Source organism: Lagopus muta, chromosome 3, assembly GCF_023343835.1.
Source record: "Lagopus muta isolate bLagMut1 chromosome 3, bLagMut1 primary, whole genome shotgun sequence".
Taxonomy (NCBI): domain Eukaryota; kingdom Metazoa; phylum Chordata; class Aves; order Galliformes; family Phasianidae; genus Lagopus; species Lagopus muta.
In genome coordinates, this window is record NC_064435.1 from 23316251 (window position 1) to 23333796 (window position 17546).

At 46.3% G+C, this 17546-nt stretch overlaps 1 protein-coding gene across 1 annotated transcript in view; it reads right to left on the reverse strand.

Annotated features, from left to right (window-relative positions):
• Positions 1-10468: 10468 nt before the first annotated feature.
• ESRP1 (epithelial splicing regulatory protein 1) overlaps positions 10469-17546 on the reverse strand; it is a 32466-nt gene continuing 25388 nt past the window's right edge. Inside the window, exons 14-15 of the mRNA XM_048939826.1 lie at positions 14216-14321; positions 10469-12844 (exon numbers count right to left, since the gene is read on the reverse strand). Coding sequence (XP_048795783.1) covers positions 14231-14321 — 91 coding nt within the window. The 3' untranslated portion in view covers positions 10469-12844; positions 14216-14230. The remainder of the gene's footprint in view (positions 12845-14215; positions 14322-17546) is intronic.

Consider the following 17546-nt stretch of genomic DNA (forward strand, 5'->3'; position numbering starts at 1 on the left):
CGAACCCGCGGTGGCTGCTGGGGGGGTGGGGGGTGGGGGAAAACGGACGGTCCCTTCATCTCCCATTTTGCAGACGGAGCAACAGAACAAAAAAAAGCCCACGGCGAACCGCAGAGCAGCGGCTGCGGCCGCCGCCGCCGGGCCCCTTTGTTCGGAGCCGGGCGATACGGGCATCGGACCGCACCGAGGGCAGAACGGGGGCTGCGCGGGCAGTCGGGATTCGGCTTTTGGGGGAGAGGACAAAAGGAGGCATTGGTGTAGGCAGCGGGAAGGGCACTTTTTTTAAAAAGCCATCGAAAGCGCAGGACGTGGCTGTCGTTGGGCTCCGGCACCCGGTGCGAATGCGGCGCGACCCCGCGCGAGGGTTCCCCAAATCGCGGAGCGGCCCCCGGCCTCCCGGCTGCGGAAGCGGACGGCATCGCCTTTGTCCGGGAGCGCGCTCCGAGCCGTGCCCGCCCCGTGCCCTTGGCGGCGTTGTGCGTCGCTCTGCCCCGGCGCTCCGCGCCCGCGGTGCTTCCAGCGCTCCGCCGTGCTCCTCCTGCACCGGGAGCGGGACGCGCTGTTACTGCTACCGCTACCCCTATCTTGGTTCAGTTATAAGCAGAACGCAGCGTTTCGATCTCAAGGTATGTGAAATGCACGAGAAGAAGATCAGCGCTTCGCAGAGCCTCCTTCGTTATGAACATCCGAAGTCCTTCCTTTCTGAACTTGTGCTGCTTTTGTGGCGTTTTGCACCGTTTGGAATGGGCTCAGATGTGCCGTGTGTCCTTCACCTTGAACACGTAATACAGTGAGGAGGCCGTCCTTGCTTCACAGGGGCTTTCTGTGCCATGTTGCTCTTTCCTTCTTAATCCAGAAAGAAAACTTCAAGAGAACATAACCCTAGAATCAACCCCCAGCCTCAAATACAACTGCAAGCCAACAGCACTCTTGTGCTCCTGCATCTGCCATGGGGATGGCCAGGCAGATTTATGTGGACTGTGCCAGCAGTGGGATGAGTTTGGGCTGAGCACTCAGATTCCTGCACCCAAACGGCCGGAGGGGTTGGGAGCACAGTAGGGGGCCAGGAGCGCAGCCCGAGAGCTGCGGATGGGGCTGTCATATGGCTGCACTGCCAGCTGTGATGCTGGGAGCTGCTGGGCCGCCCGCAGTCTCTTCCCACCGATAATTATGCATCGGTTCTGCATTCCCCTCTTCTCCCCCCCTCTCCCCCCTGCCAGACCTCAACCCTGTGTACTAATGAGAGCAGCTAACTTTACAAGTGTCCTTTGTAGTCGCTGAAAGCCCGGAGCCATTCCTTGGAAGGATTTTACTAGAATAACACTTCTCAATAAACTGGCGGTTGGAGTGAGGCTTAGAAAAGATGCTAATAAATCTCACAGTGACGGGCTGGTTTTTAAGCTTCCTAAATTACTTCCAAAATAGCTCTTACTTTCCCTTTGTGAGCGGCAGGGTGGTGTGTGTATGGGAAGGATTGGAGTGAGCCAGTGCAATGTGGTGTGGGACGGTTGGGCACAGGGATTTGGGCACTTGTTTGAGATAACTTCTGTAACTCATTGATGTGTCTCCATCGTTTGTAACACGAACATCCCCAGCTCATGCCAGTAACCTTCATCCTGACGTACATCTTCCTTTTAAAGCTGTAAAATTGGCTCATTCAAAACAGTGCACGTGTCGCTTCTGCATGGAGAAACATTTATTGTGTTGCTGGGAGCCAAGTGTGACGCGACGTTGGATCGATGGAAATGTCACCATAAGGTTTCCATTGATTCATTGCAAATTTCTCAAATATTGTCGCTGTGCTGTGTGAGCATGAGACAAAAAACAGCTTTGATACAAAAGTCCTCATTGATTTTGGTGTCCAAAGGCTGAGCAATGAAGTAAGCATTTCTGTAAGCCTTAATACCCGTGTTGTGGAGTGGGGTTTCTTTCATGTGTCTGTCCTGTCCTGGCCCTCGGTTACCAATTGTCTGGAGGAGCAAATTTGAGTATGTGCTAAATTCAGCCTTCATGGTGTGCTCTGATTGTCTTCACTAGTAAATGAAAAAGCAGTGGAATAAAGTTGTATTTTCACAATAGGCATTGAGCTATGTTTTATCACCATCTTTTTTGTTCTGTCTCATGAGGAGAAATCTATTCAAACATGAGATATTACAGCAGGTCCACATATGAGCTGGGGCTGAAAAATAGCCCTGTGAGGCATTTGTACCGAGTGGTATCACACGACCATGCATTTGGGAATGTGTTTGAGGATAGGGGGGTGTATTTGGGAGGTAGACCTGGCACTGAATACATTGGAAAGGTGTCCCTTGTGCCTACCCATTCCCCGGCCCTGTGATTCTCCCCTCCTCACCCTGTGTTCTCCCCTTACCTGGGCCTTTTTTGTTGCTTTTCAGGAAGTATTTTTTGACGTTTCTCCATTTGGTTTCAAATATTGTAGCTTGCTCACTTCTGGGCAGCCCAGGTCTGTTTTAATTCCTATAGGCCTTGTGTTATTTGGAGGATGAGTTGCAAGTATCTTGTATGCCGGCTTTGTAGAATGCAGGGCAGCAGTCAGGGATGAAATCCCAGCTGCAGTGACGCGAGTTGAAGAGAACAGAAAAATTCCTCCCAGCTTCTGTGGGAATTTCCTCCTGTATTTTGTATACATAGCTGGAAATGCTTCCAAAAGCGATGTTTTCTCTGTGTGGATGACTAAAAATTACTCCAAGTGGCAAACTTCTGCAAATGCTGTGAGGAAAGGCAGTTTGTTGGGAGGGAGGTGGTGCCCTCAGTGGGCAGCACGGCAGCAGACACTGCAGAATCCACACCAGAGGCAGCTACAGGAAGCCAGGCTTCATCAGCTCCGGGGCACAGAGAATTAGTGGCTCCTTATGCAATATCCTGGCTCTAACCTGTATTATTTTTGCTTCCTTTTATCTAATCTGGTGGTTTCTGTTGGAGTAATATACCTAGCCAAGGGTACTCTTCACTTCTGTAGGTGTTAGGACATTGGTGATTAAAACAAATGGTAGAAAATCATCTTGTCCTTGATGGCCTCAGCTGCATGGTGTGCTCTGGAGAGGTTTTAGTCCTACAGCTCAGTGCCATTGAGCTTAGGAGCAGCATCGAATTTAGGAAGCACATTTTTCATTTGGTGTTATGTGATGAAACAGCACCAGCATGAAAATGTTTTAATTAGAGGAAATGGATCCTGGCTGGCGTTACGCTACATATTTGCTGCTCTAAGCGTTTTCTTACAAGAGGTCGAGACTTATTCTGCCTGTATCACAACAACTGCCCTAGTTTCAAGGCTTACACCTGCAGAATCACAGGCTCTAAGTTAAGGTGAACATTTGGGTTATTAGTGCTCTTAAATCCACATTGAAATGCCTTTTTGGTTTTACAAAACTGGTGGTTTTCCACAGGAAACCAAGCAGCGCTGCAGCAGATGACAGAGCACATGTGTGCACGTCCCCAGGTTCTCCAGGAGGATGGAAAGCGAGGGGGTGTGTAATCCTTTCCCCTTGTCAGAAGGCAGCTTTAGCAGTTGGCATTGTGCCCAGCTGCCAGGCATCGTGCAGGTATGCCCTGCCAATGTGGTGTGTCGTCTGTGTGTCAGTTTGGAAGGTCAAAAAAACGTGTATTTTCCATCCTGCTGCTGTAGCTCTTCTGTTAGCTTCTACCAGCCTGCTCCAACAGCTGCCGTCCTCCAAGGCCTCCCATACAAACCTCCTCTGTCACCCTCTGCTTCATCCTCAATCTGGTCTGGGTCCCTCCTGCTGACTCATAGGATAAGGAAATTCTATTTAAAAAAAAGTGATATGGCAAACAGGGGGCTGTCAGACCAGAAGCAGAATGGAAATAAGAAACTCCCACCTTTACATCTTGTGCTGTTTTCCCCCTTATTTTTCTCCCTTTAAGAGGAGCTACAGATGTTGGATTTGACGATTGTATTTGGACTTAGTTCTTTTCCAAACTAAATGATTTGATGATTCTATGTTGAGTACCTCTGAATGAAAAAAAGGCCTACCTTTTAGGGATGTGAAAGTGATCCAGAACTCCCACTTTTGACTTTTCCTTTTTTTTTAATTTTTTTTTAATTAATTTATTTATTTTCTGGAGACCCCTTCACAGCACATTTGTTTTGTGATGCTCGTGTTCTTCAGATTCTTCTTCAGAGGTGCTCTTGGAAGAAGCAGTAGACATAGAATCATAGAATGGTTTGGGTTGTAATGGACCTTTAAGATCATGTAGTTCCAACCCCCTGCTATAAGCAGGGACACCTCTCTCCAGACCAGGTTGCTCACAGCCCCATCCAGCCTGGTCCTGAACACCTCCAGGGAGGGGCATCCACAGTCCTACTGGGCAACCTGTTCCAGTGTCTCACCACCCCCACAGTAAAGAATTTCTTCCAAATATCTTGTCTAAATCTACCTTCTTCCAGTTTAAAGCCATTTCTTTTTGTTCTGTCACTACCTGCCCTTATAAAGTCCATCCCCCAGCTTTCATGTAAGCCCCCTTCAAGTACTGGAAGTCCGATATAAGGTCCTCCTGGAGGCTTCACCAGGCTGAAAAGCCCCAGGTCTCTCAGCCTGTCCTCGTAGGGGAGGTACTCCAGCCCTCTGATCATCTTTGTGGCTCTCCTCTGGACCCACTGCGCCTATTCCATGTCCTTCTCGTGCAACGGGCCCTGGGACTGGATGCAGTACTCCAGGTGGGTCCCTGGAGAGCAGAATAAAGGGGCAGAATCACCTCCCTCGACTTGCTGGTCACACTTCTCTTGATGCAACCCGGGATATGGTTGGCCTTCTGGGCTGCAAGCCATAGCAGGAGTGCGAGAGATAGCCACACACAAGCATGGTCTCAGATGGAGACACTGAAACTACTTGTACACAGGTTGCAGATGGATTGATGCCTTACACAAAGGACATGTGCTATTAAATAGCTTTAAAGTTAGACTTTTAGGGGAAAAAAAAGATACGATGCAGCCATAAGTTGGAAGCCCACTGTTGTGTCTTTTTGCCTCATTTTTGAAGTTAAAGGAAAAAGTTGTTTCTGGTGTGTGCACTGTTTTGATGGCTGCTCCTGGGCAAGTCTTATTCTAGTAAACGCTAATCAGACCCATCAAAGTCTATCAGATTAATGTTAGAAATAGAATTTCAAATAGATTTGGTTTCACAATCATAGAATTGTAGAATGGCTTATATTGGAGGGGACCATAAAGAACATTAAGGTCCAACCCCCATGCTGTGGGCAGGGAGGCCACTCACTTTCATCTGCTCTTCCAAAACAACACAAAAATCCCCATTGCTAGTGAGGTGCAGAGAATTTCAGCTCAAAATTGAATTGCAAAAAACATTTTGGATTGTATCTGTTAGGGGAAATGATATTACGAACCGATCTTTGCCTTGAAATACAACAGGCACAGCCACATGGCAAATGAAATTATCCAGGAGGCACTGCTTTTAAGCACATAACATTTTAGAAAGTTTTAAACTGGAGAAGTGAGGTTTAACTGGAATGTTAAAAGTAAGTGGAAAGAGAGAAGATGTTCAGTGGGCGATTACAACTCCGCAAGTAGTCCACTCCAATTTATTTGAATGTCTGTGACTCAGCAGAGGAGATTAATGGATTGACACCAGAGCTGATCTGTCATAAGTGACAGTTTCATTAATTAAATCTGAGGACTCAGCACTGTAACGCTGAGCTCCGGTAGCTCCGTAGCTGCGGTGCTGGTCAGCTGCTCAGTGCCCACTGAATGGTGAACCGGCCCCAGGTCTCCTCAGCCTCTGGCAGCTGGGCTTCCCCCTCAGTCAGCACGACTTCATATCCCTTCTGCACTGTTGGGTTTTGGTCTCTAGTTAGGGCAGCAGCTGAGAAATGGAAGATGATAGAGAGAAAATGATCCCAATACAAGGAAGTAAGTGAAGGATTCTGGGGAAAAATAATGGTTCCAGACACTCTAGGCCAACCTACTGATACTGCAGTGCTGGGAGATGTGCATGAGCCTCAGTCCCTCTCCCCAACTCCCGGGGAGGGCTGTTGAGAGCAGATTATGGAGCCCCACGGTGAGAGGAGAGATGCTATTAAAGGCCCATGTGGAGAGCTGCAGGCACAAACAGGCTTCCTGAGGAGGAGAAGCAGCAGCAGGGCAGAGGAAACCAGAACCAGCTCAGAAGCTTCCCTTGGTTCTGTGATTCCAGTATACCACCAGAGCTCTGTCATGAGCAGGCCTACCCTGGGCAGCGCTCCTCCTGCCCTCCCCTCCATCTGAGGAGCTTGTACCCTCAGCACCTGCTGGGGTCACTCTGGGATGTGTACTCTTGCTTTCACTGGTTGCCTCCAGGGCACCGTTATTATTTGAAGGCTGGACCAAACTTATTCCTTTATCAGTGCTGCTTGTTGCCTCATTGCTTGAGATCTGAATCCCCGGATAATGCTGCCTCAGCTCCTCTGCCTGCCTTTCCCTTCAACAACTGCTGTCATCCTCTGGTTAGCACACTGTGTGCAGTGATGTTTTTAAGGCACATAGGGTCTGGTTAAAGAACTTGCCACATCCTTCTAACCTGGATATAAGGAGAAACCTCTCCCGTGTGGGACAGGCATATTTCTCAAGTGCTGCTCAGGCTCCTTAAAATCCGTGGTGTTTTTAATGATCAGTCTGGATAAAACACAGAGCAATACGGTCCAACCTCAGAGCTGTGCCACCTTTGCTCAGGAGGATGGACTAGAAACCCCCTGAGATACTTCCAGCCTGAATTATCCTACAGAGCTGGCACATCCACTTAAAGCAAAACATTCCACTCATCCTAGTAAAAAGATGTAGCCTATCTGCAAGTGTGCCCTTCCAAGACTCTTCTCTGCTGCCTTGTGGCCAATTAATCTGGAGTAGCCTTCTCATTTATGGCCCTGTGGTTCAAAGCACCATTCTCCTTGGTTTCCTCAAGGACAAGATTCTGCTTTTCCTCACTGAGATCTGCAAGGGCTCGAAGGTAATAACAGCTTTTCTCTAGGTGCCCGTTTCTCATCCACCACAGGAAGGAAATTCAGGGATCAGCCAACACTGCTCAGGCAGATGTGCATCTTTTCTGCCAGCACTGAAAGAAAGAACCAGATGTCACTTTCATGATTCCGGTGCTCAGACATTCCCTCATGGCTCACATCTGGATAACCTCTTGTTGCCTTTGGACTTACGAGGGGAGAAATGGGTGCAATGTTAATGTATGCCCCAGGGTAAAGGTTATTTTTGGTTCCCAGGAGATCAAGAAAAAGCTCTCCTGCAGAGTGGAAGGAACACATCCCTTGCATTGTTAGGGTCGTGCTCCTAACGGGAGGTGTTGTCTCAGTAAATCTAGCGCCCTGGGACTCAACAAGAGCTGACAACACCCTCAGTATCAGGAGGCGGTTTGTTGTGAACCACCATTATCAGAATATGTTCCAGCCCAGTGCCCAAAGAGGCAGTTTTCAGAAACGCAGAGGGCAGCCCATAAGCATGGCCTTTCTTGCGCACAGCTGGCCCAGGCAATTCGGCTATTTCGGCCCCCTAGCACTCTCAGTTTAGCCTTCGGTAATGTGGCCAAGCTGCTCAGACAGTCTTTGTGAATGAGAGCATCTCTAAACCTTCTCTGGAACATTGGTTGGCTGCCTGCCACAGGGACTGCTTCTTCTAGGAAAAACAAAACTCCCACAAGCCCCAAATTTTACAAGCCCAGTTATACAAAAAAGTAGGTGGAGTTCTCTACAGTGGTGGAACACTATGGTATTTTTTAGCCAAGTGGCATTTGCAATAGAGGCACCAACCTTGAGAGCAGAGTATATACGGCCAGCTCCTAATGAAGAGCCAACTCCAGCTGTTTTTTCCTAATTAAATCTCAAAAATGGGAAATGATGGATGATCTTATCAAGCCCCTTCACATCATTTGCTATGAGATAGAATATCATTCACAGTTGTTATTTTTTTCTCCAGACATGTCTAGCAGAAGGGCTTTTCTCCATCCTTCTCTTATCTGAGCTGCTGTTCTTTTCCATTGCTCGGTGCGAGGCACAACTGGCACCTGCGCAGCAGTTACTGCTGGCTGCTATTGCACACCGCAGGGCGCTCACTCATCTCCATCCCTGCCTCTGGGAAACTTGAACAGCTTGTCTAGCATTGAACAAAACTGCTGAACTGTCTCCTGTAATGCTCTATTATCCTCCTCTGCCGTAACACACTGGTTCTGATTTTTGCCTTGCCAGTTTGCATGTGTATGTAGGCACTCCCTGGAGTCTGAAAGGGATGGGGACCACAGAGAGTCAGGAGGAATGCCTGCAGCTTGTGTGGGCTCTGTGTTCCCTCTTTGCGAGCAGCAGGGCTGTGACAATGCAGATACTCCCCATTAGAGCCTTGCAGACACTGCACATGGACACTCCATTTCTGCGGCATGTTGGCTGGCAGTAATGATAGGGCTCTGCTCACTGGTTTAGTTACACACTGGCAACCTGTCCACTTTTTGTGCTTTATTTATCAGGTATTAATTGCAGCTTCCACTCATCACCTCCTGCCCAAATCGCTGCATTGTCTGCGCTGCCATCAGACGTTCCCTTATTTCTGCTTCTGTTGTCAGCATCAGAAAACTCAATTACGCGCGAGCACGCATGCATACCCAAACACACAGTAGTAGGCTTGTGCTGATGTTTTTAAAGATACACATCTGCTGATACTAAAAATAGGTCCTTGTCAGCAGCTTGGTAATTTTAGGCTCAATGAGAATTCATCCCCATGGTAACTGTACAGTTGTTGAATCATTTATTATTTGAGCTTCCAAATCACAACAGTGCCAGCAGTTTTCATCCTCTGAAGGACCCTTTGCAGTATTACAGCACTCCCTGCTTCACACCGGTGATATTTATCGAGCAGACTGCCCTCCCACCACCCACATCTCCCTGCTGCAGGAGGATGGGATGCAGACAGCAGCCTCTACAGAACTGCTTGGATGCAACTTGAGAGCGCAGCCCTGTGCCTTGTTCTTTGTCTCAGTGACCATAAGAGGATAGCAAGAGTTGCAAGAAGTTTTGCAGATAAACGGGTGGCAGTTTTAACCCTGTAGATAGATGTGTTTGGCTTCCAACTGTGGGGGCACACTGCCTGGCTCCTTTGTGATAAAAGCTGTTTGCACTTTCTCCCACTTGCAGATAACGCCCATTGGCCAACAGGTGCCAAAGCAAGCAGAAGCTGCCCGCTTGCCTGCCAAAGCACAGGGCGACACACGGATGCCTGAGCCCAGTGGCTGTCACAGGTCTCTGTGCTCTGCAGAACGTGGCAGGCAGCCCTCAGTGCTAGAGATCCAGCAGCAGGAGCTCCTCCATCCCAAATGGGTGCATTGCCATCACAGTCAGGTATTATAATTCATCTATCAGCTCCCTGTTACTGGATTTTTCCATCTATTTAGAACTGTATTTTTCATCTGAGATTTTGGCTAGTAAAAATACCTCATCCGCAATTCATGTTATCATAGTGGCAAGGGTCTTCTAACCAAGACAAGCTGCCAAGCATTGGGGTGTGCTAGAAATGTTGTTACCTCATAGCTTTGTGCTCACTTATGATCATTTATAGGAACCATTTATCCCATGTAGCATCCTTTCCTTCTTTCTCTTGTAAGCTGATTAATGTGTAATGAGACTTTTCCACAAATAAAGAATATGAGGCCCTGAGCACAGGCTACCCAGAGAAGCTGTGGCTGCCCCAGCACTGGAGGCATTCTAGGCCAGGTTGAATGGACCCTGGGCAGCCTGAGCTGGTGGTCTATTTAGGCTCACAGATCTGTAAGAGCTTTGCTTCCAATTGCAAGAAGAGCTATCACTTAAGAGTGTGCCACACTTCTATCTGCCCACCCATCACTGGAAGCATTACTGGAGTAACCTGTGGACTGATCCAATGTCCTCGTGTTATCATCAGGGTGACAGCACAGCATCATGTCACCAGCTGGTTTTATTTCAAAGCTGTCTGGGTCTTTTCAGGCTATCTTAGCTGTCTGTGCTCCTGTGACCAGGACACATTACTAACACCCCAGGCCTTTTTCTGCAGAGCTGCTGGGCAGCCCCTGCATGTGCTGGTGCCTGGGGTTGTGTCTCCCCAGCTGCAGGCCTTTGTACCTCTTCTTGATGAATGCCCACAAGGTTTCAAGTAGGAGGGAACTGTCACAGTGGTAAAAAACCTCTGTTGGTTCCCTCTGCCCAATGGGGCCTTTGGACACTCACAGCTGTGCCCAGGACCAGAGCCACACGTGGTGGCAGAGCGCTGGCTGGAAAGAAGGGACTTCCACATGGGACACCAAGAGATGCATAGGGACACACTCTGTAGGCAGAGGTGTGATAATCAGTGTGATAAACTTGGAAAAAAGAAAAAAAACCCAACACAACAGTTTGGATTTCCAGACCACTTTTTGGATGCAATAATTCAGCATCTCAGCCTTCTCACAGGCAGGCACAGCTGGAGTATGGTTTATTGATGTTGCAGAGGGCTACAGAGGGCTGTTGCATCTTGCCTAGCCAGGCTGACATGCACAGCCCAGACAGCACAGAAGTAAATGACATTCAATTTGGTTGATATTTAATTACTTTAATAATACATTTGACTGGCAGTTAATCACTTTTTCCCCACGTGACCCTGGTGTTCCTTTACATTTTACTGATTCCCAGTCCAGACCTTTTGAGCAGGTTTGCACTGACTCTGCAGCTGCTTTGCAATCCAGCTCCTCATCATCACCGACCAACATCACAAACCAGAGGTGAAAAAAGCCAGAAGGAAGCTTGAACCACTCTGAATGCGCCCAGCTCCTTTGGTGGGAGCTGAGCCCACTCTGGGCACAGCAATGAGGGGACGTCAGGCAGCAGACCAGATGCAGCTTCCATTAGAGAGCACTAATTATATGCTTACAGACTTGGGGTATTTGTGTGCAAGTTGTATTAATCAATGCATATTTACTTGCAGCTTGCAGTCTTTGAAAAGAAGAAAAACTGACATCCACAGACCAAAATAAAACTGAAACACTTCAAGCATTCAGTAGCTTAGAAACGGTCTGATTTTGGTGGCTCAACCTGCATTGTAGGAAACGTGAGATAAGAAACTTCGCTGTTATCAAAACTGGCCAAAAAGGCACCAATAACAGAGCCTCCTTATCAGAGGGAAGACTGTTAGGCAGCCCCCTGGAAAAGCACTATCTGCTTTTTCAAAAAAGTGAGCATTTCCCACGTGCAGTGGCAGATCCCATTAGAGCCAGTGGGATGTTTCCAGGCCCCCAGAGCAGCATGGCACCGCCAGCACACCCCAAGGAGCACCCACAGTCCTGCATGGCTGCTGGAGCAAGGGGTTACAAGGGAGACTGCCCTCCTTCCATCACTCCTTGTGCAAAAGTGCCACTAGAAGAATAAAACATTAGGTGGGAGTTTTAGGAACTCCTCTACGCTCAAAAACAAATTCCAACTCTAAATGAAAGGAATTTTTAGTAGGAAAAAAACTTGTGATGGAATTCTCTTATTTTTTAACATTGTATCAAAACAAGGAAAAGATTGTACTGTTCCTGGTCAAACAGCATTGTATCGTGTCAGGCAGACTGATACCTCAACCACAGAGAGCAGCATTAGACAAAACCCCATTTAAGCAACTCTTAACAGTAAGCTCCTGCGAAAACCTAAAGGAAGTGCATAAACATTCAGACATCAGACTCAGTGTAAAGCATCCCAGAAGAAAATTTAGATCTAGATTGCTGAGATGGTAGCATGGTTCTATTTTGTTGGTGTTTTTAGGGGGAAAATATCTCACAAGAAAGAGGAGAGGTAGGAAACAGGAGAAGAAAATGAAGGTGGAAATGTTATTTTTTAAAAGAGAGATACAGCCTAATTTCCACCATCACTCACCTTGTCTGGAAGGCTTTCTCTGCTTTGCCACCCTCTTTGTTCCCCTTGTATTTTTGTACCAAGCAAGGCACTGCTGTGCATTTGGCCATCCCATAACCATTTGCTGCTTCAGAGGAACATAAGATGACCCTGCCCAGATAGCTTTACAGAAACTGCCCAAATAGCTTTACAGATAGCCACAGAAACAAGCAAGAACCCTAGAACTCCACCTCTCTATCTGTACAAGGTGGAGCAGAGGGGCACAGCCCACCCCAGCACTCACATAGGCACCACAGAGCACAACAGCATCTCTTGCCCCCAGCTGCATAGCAGAAGAACCCAGGTGAAGCTCAACATCTGCAGCAGACCCCACTTCTCAATACCCATAACAGTGTAACGAGGATGTAAATAAACCATGCTCCCTTAAAACAGGCTGGGTGCTGGGCCTCACACCAGGTCCCAATTCCTTCTCTTAAACAGAAGATGAAAGACCAAGCATGCATACAGAGACTTCTTTTGCACAGAACTATCAGACAAACATGTACAAGGCAGCACTTCGATAAAAATATCAAATACAAAATTAGTTCTTAAAAAAACATTTTAAGAAGTTTGATATGTGTGCAAGATTAATTTTAAAAGCTCTTTTATATTCCAAAGGATCTATTGCTAGAGTTTGTAAGTCCAGGCTAAACTATTTCAATGTTAAGAGCAGCTTAATACTTTATTTATTCAACAAGAAACCTGGAGGAACTGTGCGAGTTCAACATCTGTGCTCTCAGTGAGGGGCCTGGTGATCTGATGACGATGTGTGTACCTATGAAAATTGTGCACTAACTTAAAGACTTAGAAGTCCATACGATGATTTCCAAATTTCTGATGACTTTTCTTGAGCACAAATGGTTTGAGCAGTAGCAACCAGGGAAAATAATCAGGATCTCCACTCTAGACTTGCTGCAGTTCTTTGAGCCACCAGAAAGGTTGGAGGAATCTGCACAAGAGAGTGCTGCATGTCACCAAAGCCCATGATCGAAAGCAAAGAATTTCTCACTTTGGTTTTCACATTAAATTCATAGGATTTAAATGACTCCTGCCACATTCCTTGAAAACCAAAAAGTTGTGGAAAATTAAATGCAATGTTACGACCAACCCCGAAGTGGCAATGCCATCATCCTCCCTCAAACTCAGCAACCTGGACTGGGTGAAAACTGCCTGAAATGTGAACCCTTTTCCCAACAGGTAGAGCTTTCCAGATCCAGATTCGGAACAAAGAGCAAGGTGTGGATAGGATGCAGTGCACCATTGTGTTGATGCTAGTAAGCATCCAACTATGGTCTCCAGCTATAGTAGGGATGTTGTATGATGAGGTCTATCTTTATTAACCCAGCCAAAAACCAGCTTGTTGACTAAGGACAGTCACTTTTGTCCTCAGATATGTTTCACTGTACTCTGCAGGGATCCAAATAGCTGATAGCTGCAGGTGAAGATGTTGTCCAGAAGTAGATTATGCTTGGGGCTGAAATTGCCCTTGTGTCAGAGGACACACTGAAAAAGGAGGGCTTTTTTTGTTGTTATTTTTCAAGGAACAGGTGACGAGAGTAAAGAAAATTGCTTAAAAAGACCTTTTCATGTCTGACTAGGATTTTTAAAAAACTAGGTATTACAGAAGGATTTTTGTAAGTACACCTCCATATGCTCCTTTAAGACTGCTGCAAAACACAGCACACAGTGCAGCCATCAATATGCTGCTTTTTCAGTTCTACTTGTGTTTTCCTCCACAAATGCTTTCTGGGTGATTTCACCCTTTGACTGCTCGTATACAGAGGATCAAGTAAACCAAGCTTGAAAGGCTGAAATGGTCTCGTCAGGAAGCTCACAAAAGCAAGAAAGTAGCTGCCAGTTATAAAAACACCATCTACTCCATTGCTGTAATTTTACAGCAGTGGAGCTTAAATTTCAAGAATTAGAACTAGATTTTGCAGTTACCTAAGCAAAGTGGCTCCTTCTGTCTAATCAACACTACATCCTGCTTCTAAAAGCTTCAGTGCACTGCTAGCAGAGTAACATCCCCACACCTCAGTGCTGTCTCTGAACAGCTTTCTTGAGGCTCTCAGCCTCAACACCCTTGGAGCCCTAGGTAGTACACAAAGCAGCAATCCACAAAACACTGGAATAGTCAAAATCCTTTCAGAGGTGGCTTCAACGTAGCCAAGGTCTTACAAATCAGTTGCCATCCTAGACCTAGCAGAGAACAACAATATTCCCAGAACAGCAAATGAAAAGCGATGTTGAGTATGGTGTCTATCTGTAGCAAGAACTTACGATACCACCAGAGTTGCCTCATGGGGTTTGTTATCCTTACCTTCTCTAAGGAAGTCTAACTGCTGGGACCTTTAAATGCAAATCCATTCCTTGGACACTCTCCTGGCCGGATCACCTGTGCGTACAAGTCCATCCTCTGCTGCATGCTACAAACAAGTTAAGACAGAAGCAATCAGAAGCCAAACTAGTGCAGTAGGGAGCTAGCAGCTGGCTGTGCTACTTCAACCTTTATTAAAGCTCTGGGCAGATAAAGTTCAGGCTATGTAGTTAGACATTTGTGATGTGTCTATCGCCATGGTATCAAGAGCCATTCAGCAATAGAATCTACACTGGGATAAGTAGCCTCCCTAACAGCTCAGCACATGGGTGCACACAATATCCTTTTCAAGGCAACTGTGCAGACTCCAGCAGCCACAACCAACTGGTCCTTGGCTTCAGACACAAACGCACCTCCTGCACCATTAGACCCAAGAAACTCTACAGGTCTCTAAGGGACAAGTTAACATATTTGCTACTAGGTGGGTCTATCACATACCATGATAATATTGAGAAGTGTCATGACTTCTACATATTATTGAAGACTGAATTAAAAGAAAGAAACAAAACCATGAAAAACCTTCATACTTTTTTGCTTAAGGCCACCTTGACTATTTTCTTATCTCCTTTGCTCGTCTTCGAGCACCTCCCATTTTCAGACATATTTCCACTTGGACTGAAATCACCTCTACTTTTATTCTCCAAACCCAGGGCTCTAAAAACAGCATGGGAAAAGTCTCTGTTAGGGACTGTTAGCCTGTCCTTCGTTTGCTTACATCTGTGATAAATCCTTAGCTACTGACTAGCTTTAGCCTAAAGGCTGCTTTCCCAAGAGGCTTTCTGAAGCAGGAAAGACAGGGGAGTAGAAAGGAGTCCTATACTGTCTTATCCTCTCCAGTTGTTCTGCACCTTCAGTAGGTACATCTTTAGGCAAATAGGTTCTCGCTGCTTTCTGCCTTCCTTAGTTCCCAATGCTCACAAACTCCTTAGTCACCTTCAGTCTGTGCTGAAGTAGACAGCTCAGTCCCAGCAGATGACAACAAGCAGCTCCAGCACACAAGAGATGCTCTTGAACACAGCATGCATATGGTCATGGTTTCTCCTCAGATCAAGGTCTTCAAGAGGTATCACAAAGTAAACATAACTGAGGACTCGCACAAATTCTTCAGCAGTTAATAACTAACCACATATAAGCAGGAGAGCTGGTTTTCCATAGGAGCAGTTTACAACGCTCGTTTACTCCCACAGTATTGTGTTCCTGGGTACCTTCATCAACAATTCTTCACTGAGGGCTCCATTAGGTAGCAGAGATGGACTCATGCCAATAGGGGACATACACAGTCACCTACATCACTTTGGAGCTTTTTGTCAGAAAAACAGCCATGGGGAGTTAAGATTTTATGTAAGGATGCTACTCTCCAGCGTAAGTTTATTACAAAGCAATATCTGATGCTAATGGTTCCTTGTAAGCCTTTTCCATAGTATTATTAACTCTGCTAATTTCCAGTAAAATGCTATCATAGTCCATATATATGTATATACGACTTCTCAAACACAAGATTCAGTGGTCACCTTATGGTATTAAAAGATTGAAAGTAAGTCTGCCCAACAGTGCTCAATCCAATGCTTTGGACTTCACTGCCACAACATGCTGTACACGATCCAAAATTGTAGATGCTGTTGAACAGCAGTGAGACAAACCTGTGTCAGATGCACCCATCCATTGTTGGGAAGGAAGCTCCAGGACATTGCTCTCCACCAGCTGCCTGCCAAATGCGTCCAATGGAAGAACATTCCACAGCTGCTGGCAATGCTGACTTTGCACCAAGACTCTAGAGCACTTGCTAATTCACAACACCAGCTTGGAGACAAACAGCTCCTGTGACAGATTAGGCTAAAGGCAGTACCTGCACTGAGGTTCCAGTACAAGATAGCATCAAAACTGCTTTTTGCCATTTCAGCATTTCCTCAAACTGAAGGGTGTCAACCTCCAGGAGGAAGAGCAGAGGAATACCTAGAATGGTGCTCACTCAAGGCAGAAAGGCAGCAGATAGAGGATGCTGTTAATAGCATCCAAGACCAGCAAGCAGCTGTTCTAAGCTATCGTGGTCTGATAATGATATGACAAGGGGGAATGGTTTTAAACTAGAAGAGGGGAGATTTAGATCAGATGTCATGGAAATTTTTCACTCAGAGGGCAATGAGGCACCAGTACAGCTTCCCAGAGCTATGGATGCCCCATCCCTGGAGGCACTCAAAGCCATGTTGGATGGGGCTCTGGGCAGCCTGAACTGGTGGGGGGCAGCCCTGCACATAGCAGGGTGCTGGAACTGGATGGTCTTTAATCTCCTTTGCAATCCAATTCTGTAATTCTTCAGTGAAACAAAGCCCAAAAGCAAGTACTGACATGTTTTATAAAGGGCCAGAGACAATTTCTACAGCCATGCTTAATACCACTGTATTATGATACAGTGCAAGATCTCAACTCTTTTCACATCAATATAATTCCTGAAATCAAATATGATATGAAGCGTTTCCCAGTACAGCTTTTTTTCCATGTGAGTTGATCTTTCTGCTTGGGTCTAATTGACAACCAGATTGGATTTTTTCCAAATCAATATTTCTGAGACTGTAATGCTCTCCAAAGACTCCCGAAATAAAACACAATTAAGCTTTAGAAATCAGTTCTGGGTGCAAGAACAAGTTCTCACATGTTGATGCTGGCATTCAGACAGCATTTATTTGCCTCAAGGGATCCTGAACATTCATCACTAAAATGTTATGAAGAAACTTTGAGGATCACTGCCTCTCCTGTTTGATTTCCTATCTCTCCCCTCCCCGCCCTGGCGCATTTGCTTAATAGATAATGATATCCAGAAAGAAGCCCTGATTTATATTGAAAGTAGGTGAGAGCTGGGAGCAGTCAGTGTGTGTAACCAAGCAGATTTCCAGACCTCTGCCAACTATTTGGCAGGTCAGTTGATAGAAACATAGACGTGCTAGCACTATTTGCACTTAGGAGCAGGTACATGCATAGACACAATCTGCAGGTTTCAGTTCATTACTTGTAGATTTCTCCCTGCTTTTCCTGCAGCTTTGTTCTCTGTAGCCCTGAAAAAGGGTTCAGATTGTTATGTATTAACTATTTTCTGCTCTGTGACAACAGATATTGAAGATATCCATACATCAGGCTACTGATTGACAGCTTACATTAATTTCCATGCTGTAGGCCAGGGCCTGTATTGCAGGTAAGTCTTACAACACAATCCTCACTGTGCTGCACAGAGAAACACTGCTAGATAAAGCTTGACAAAGACATGAAAAGAGAGTGGGCA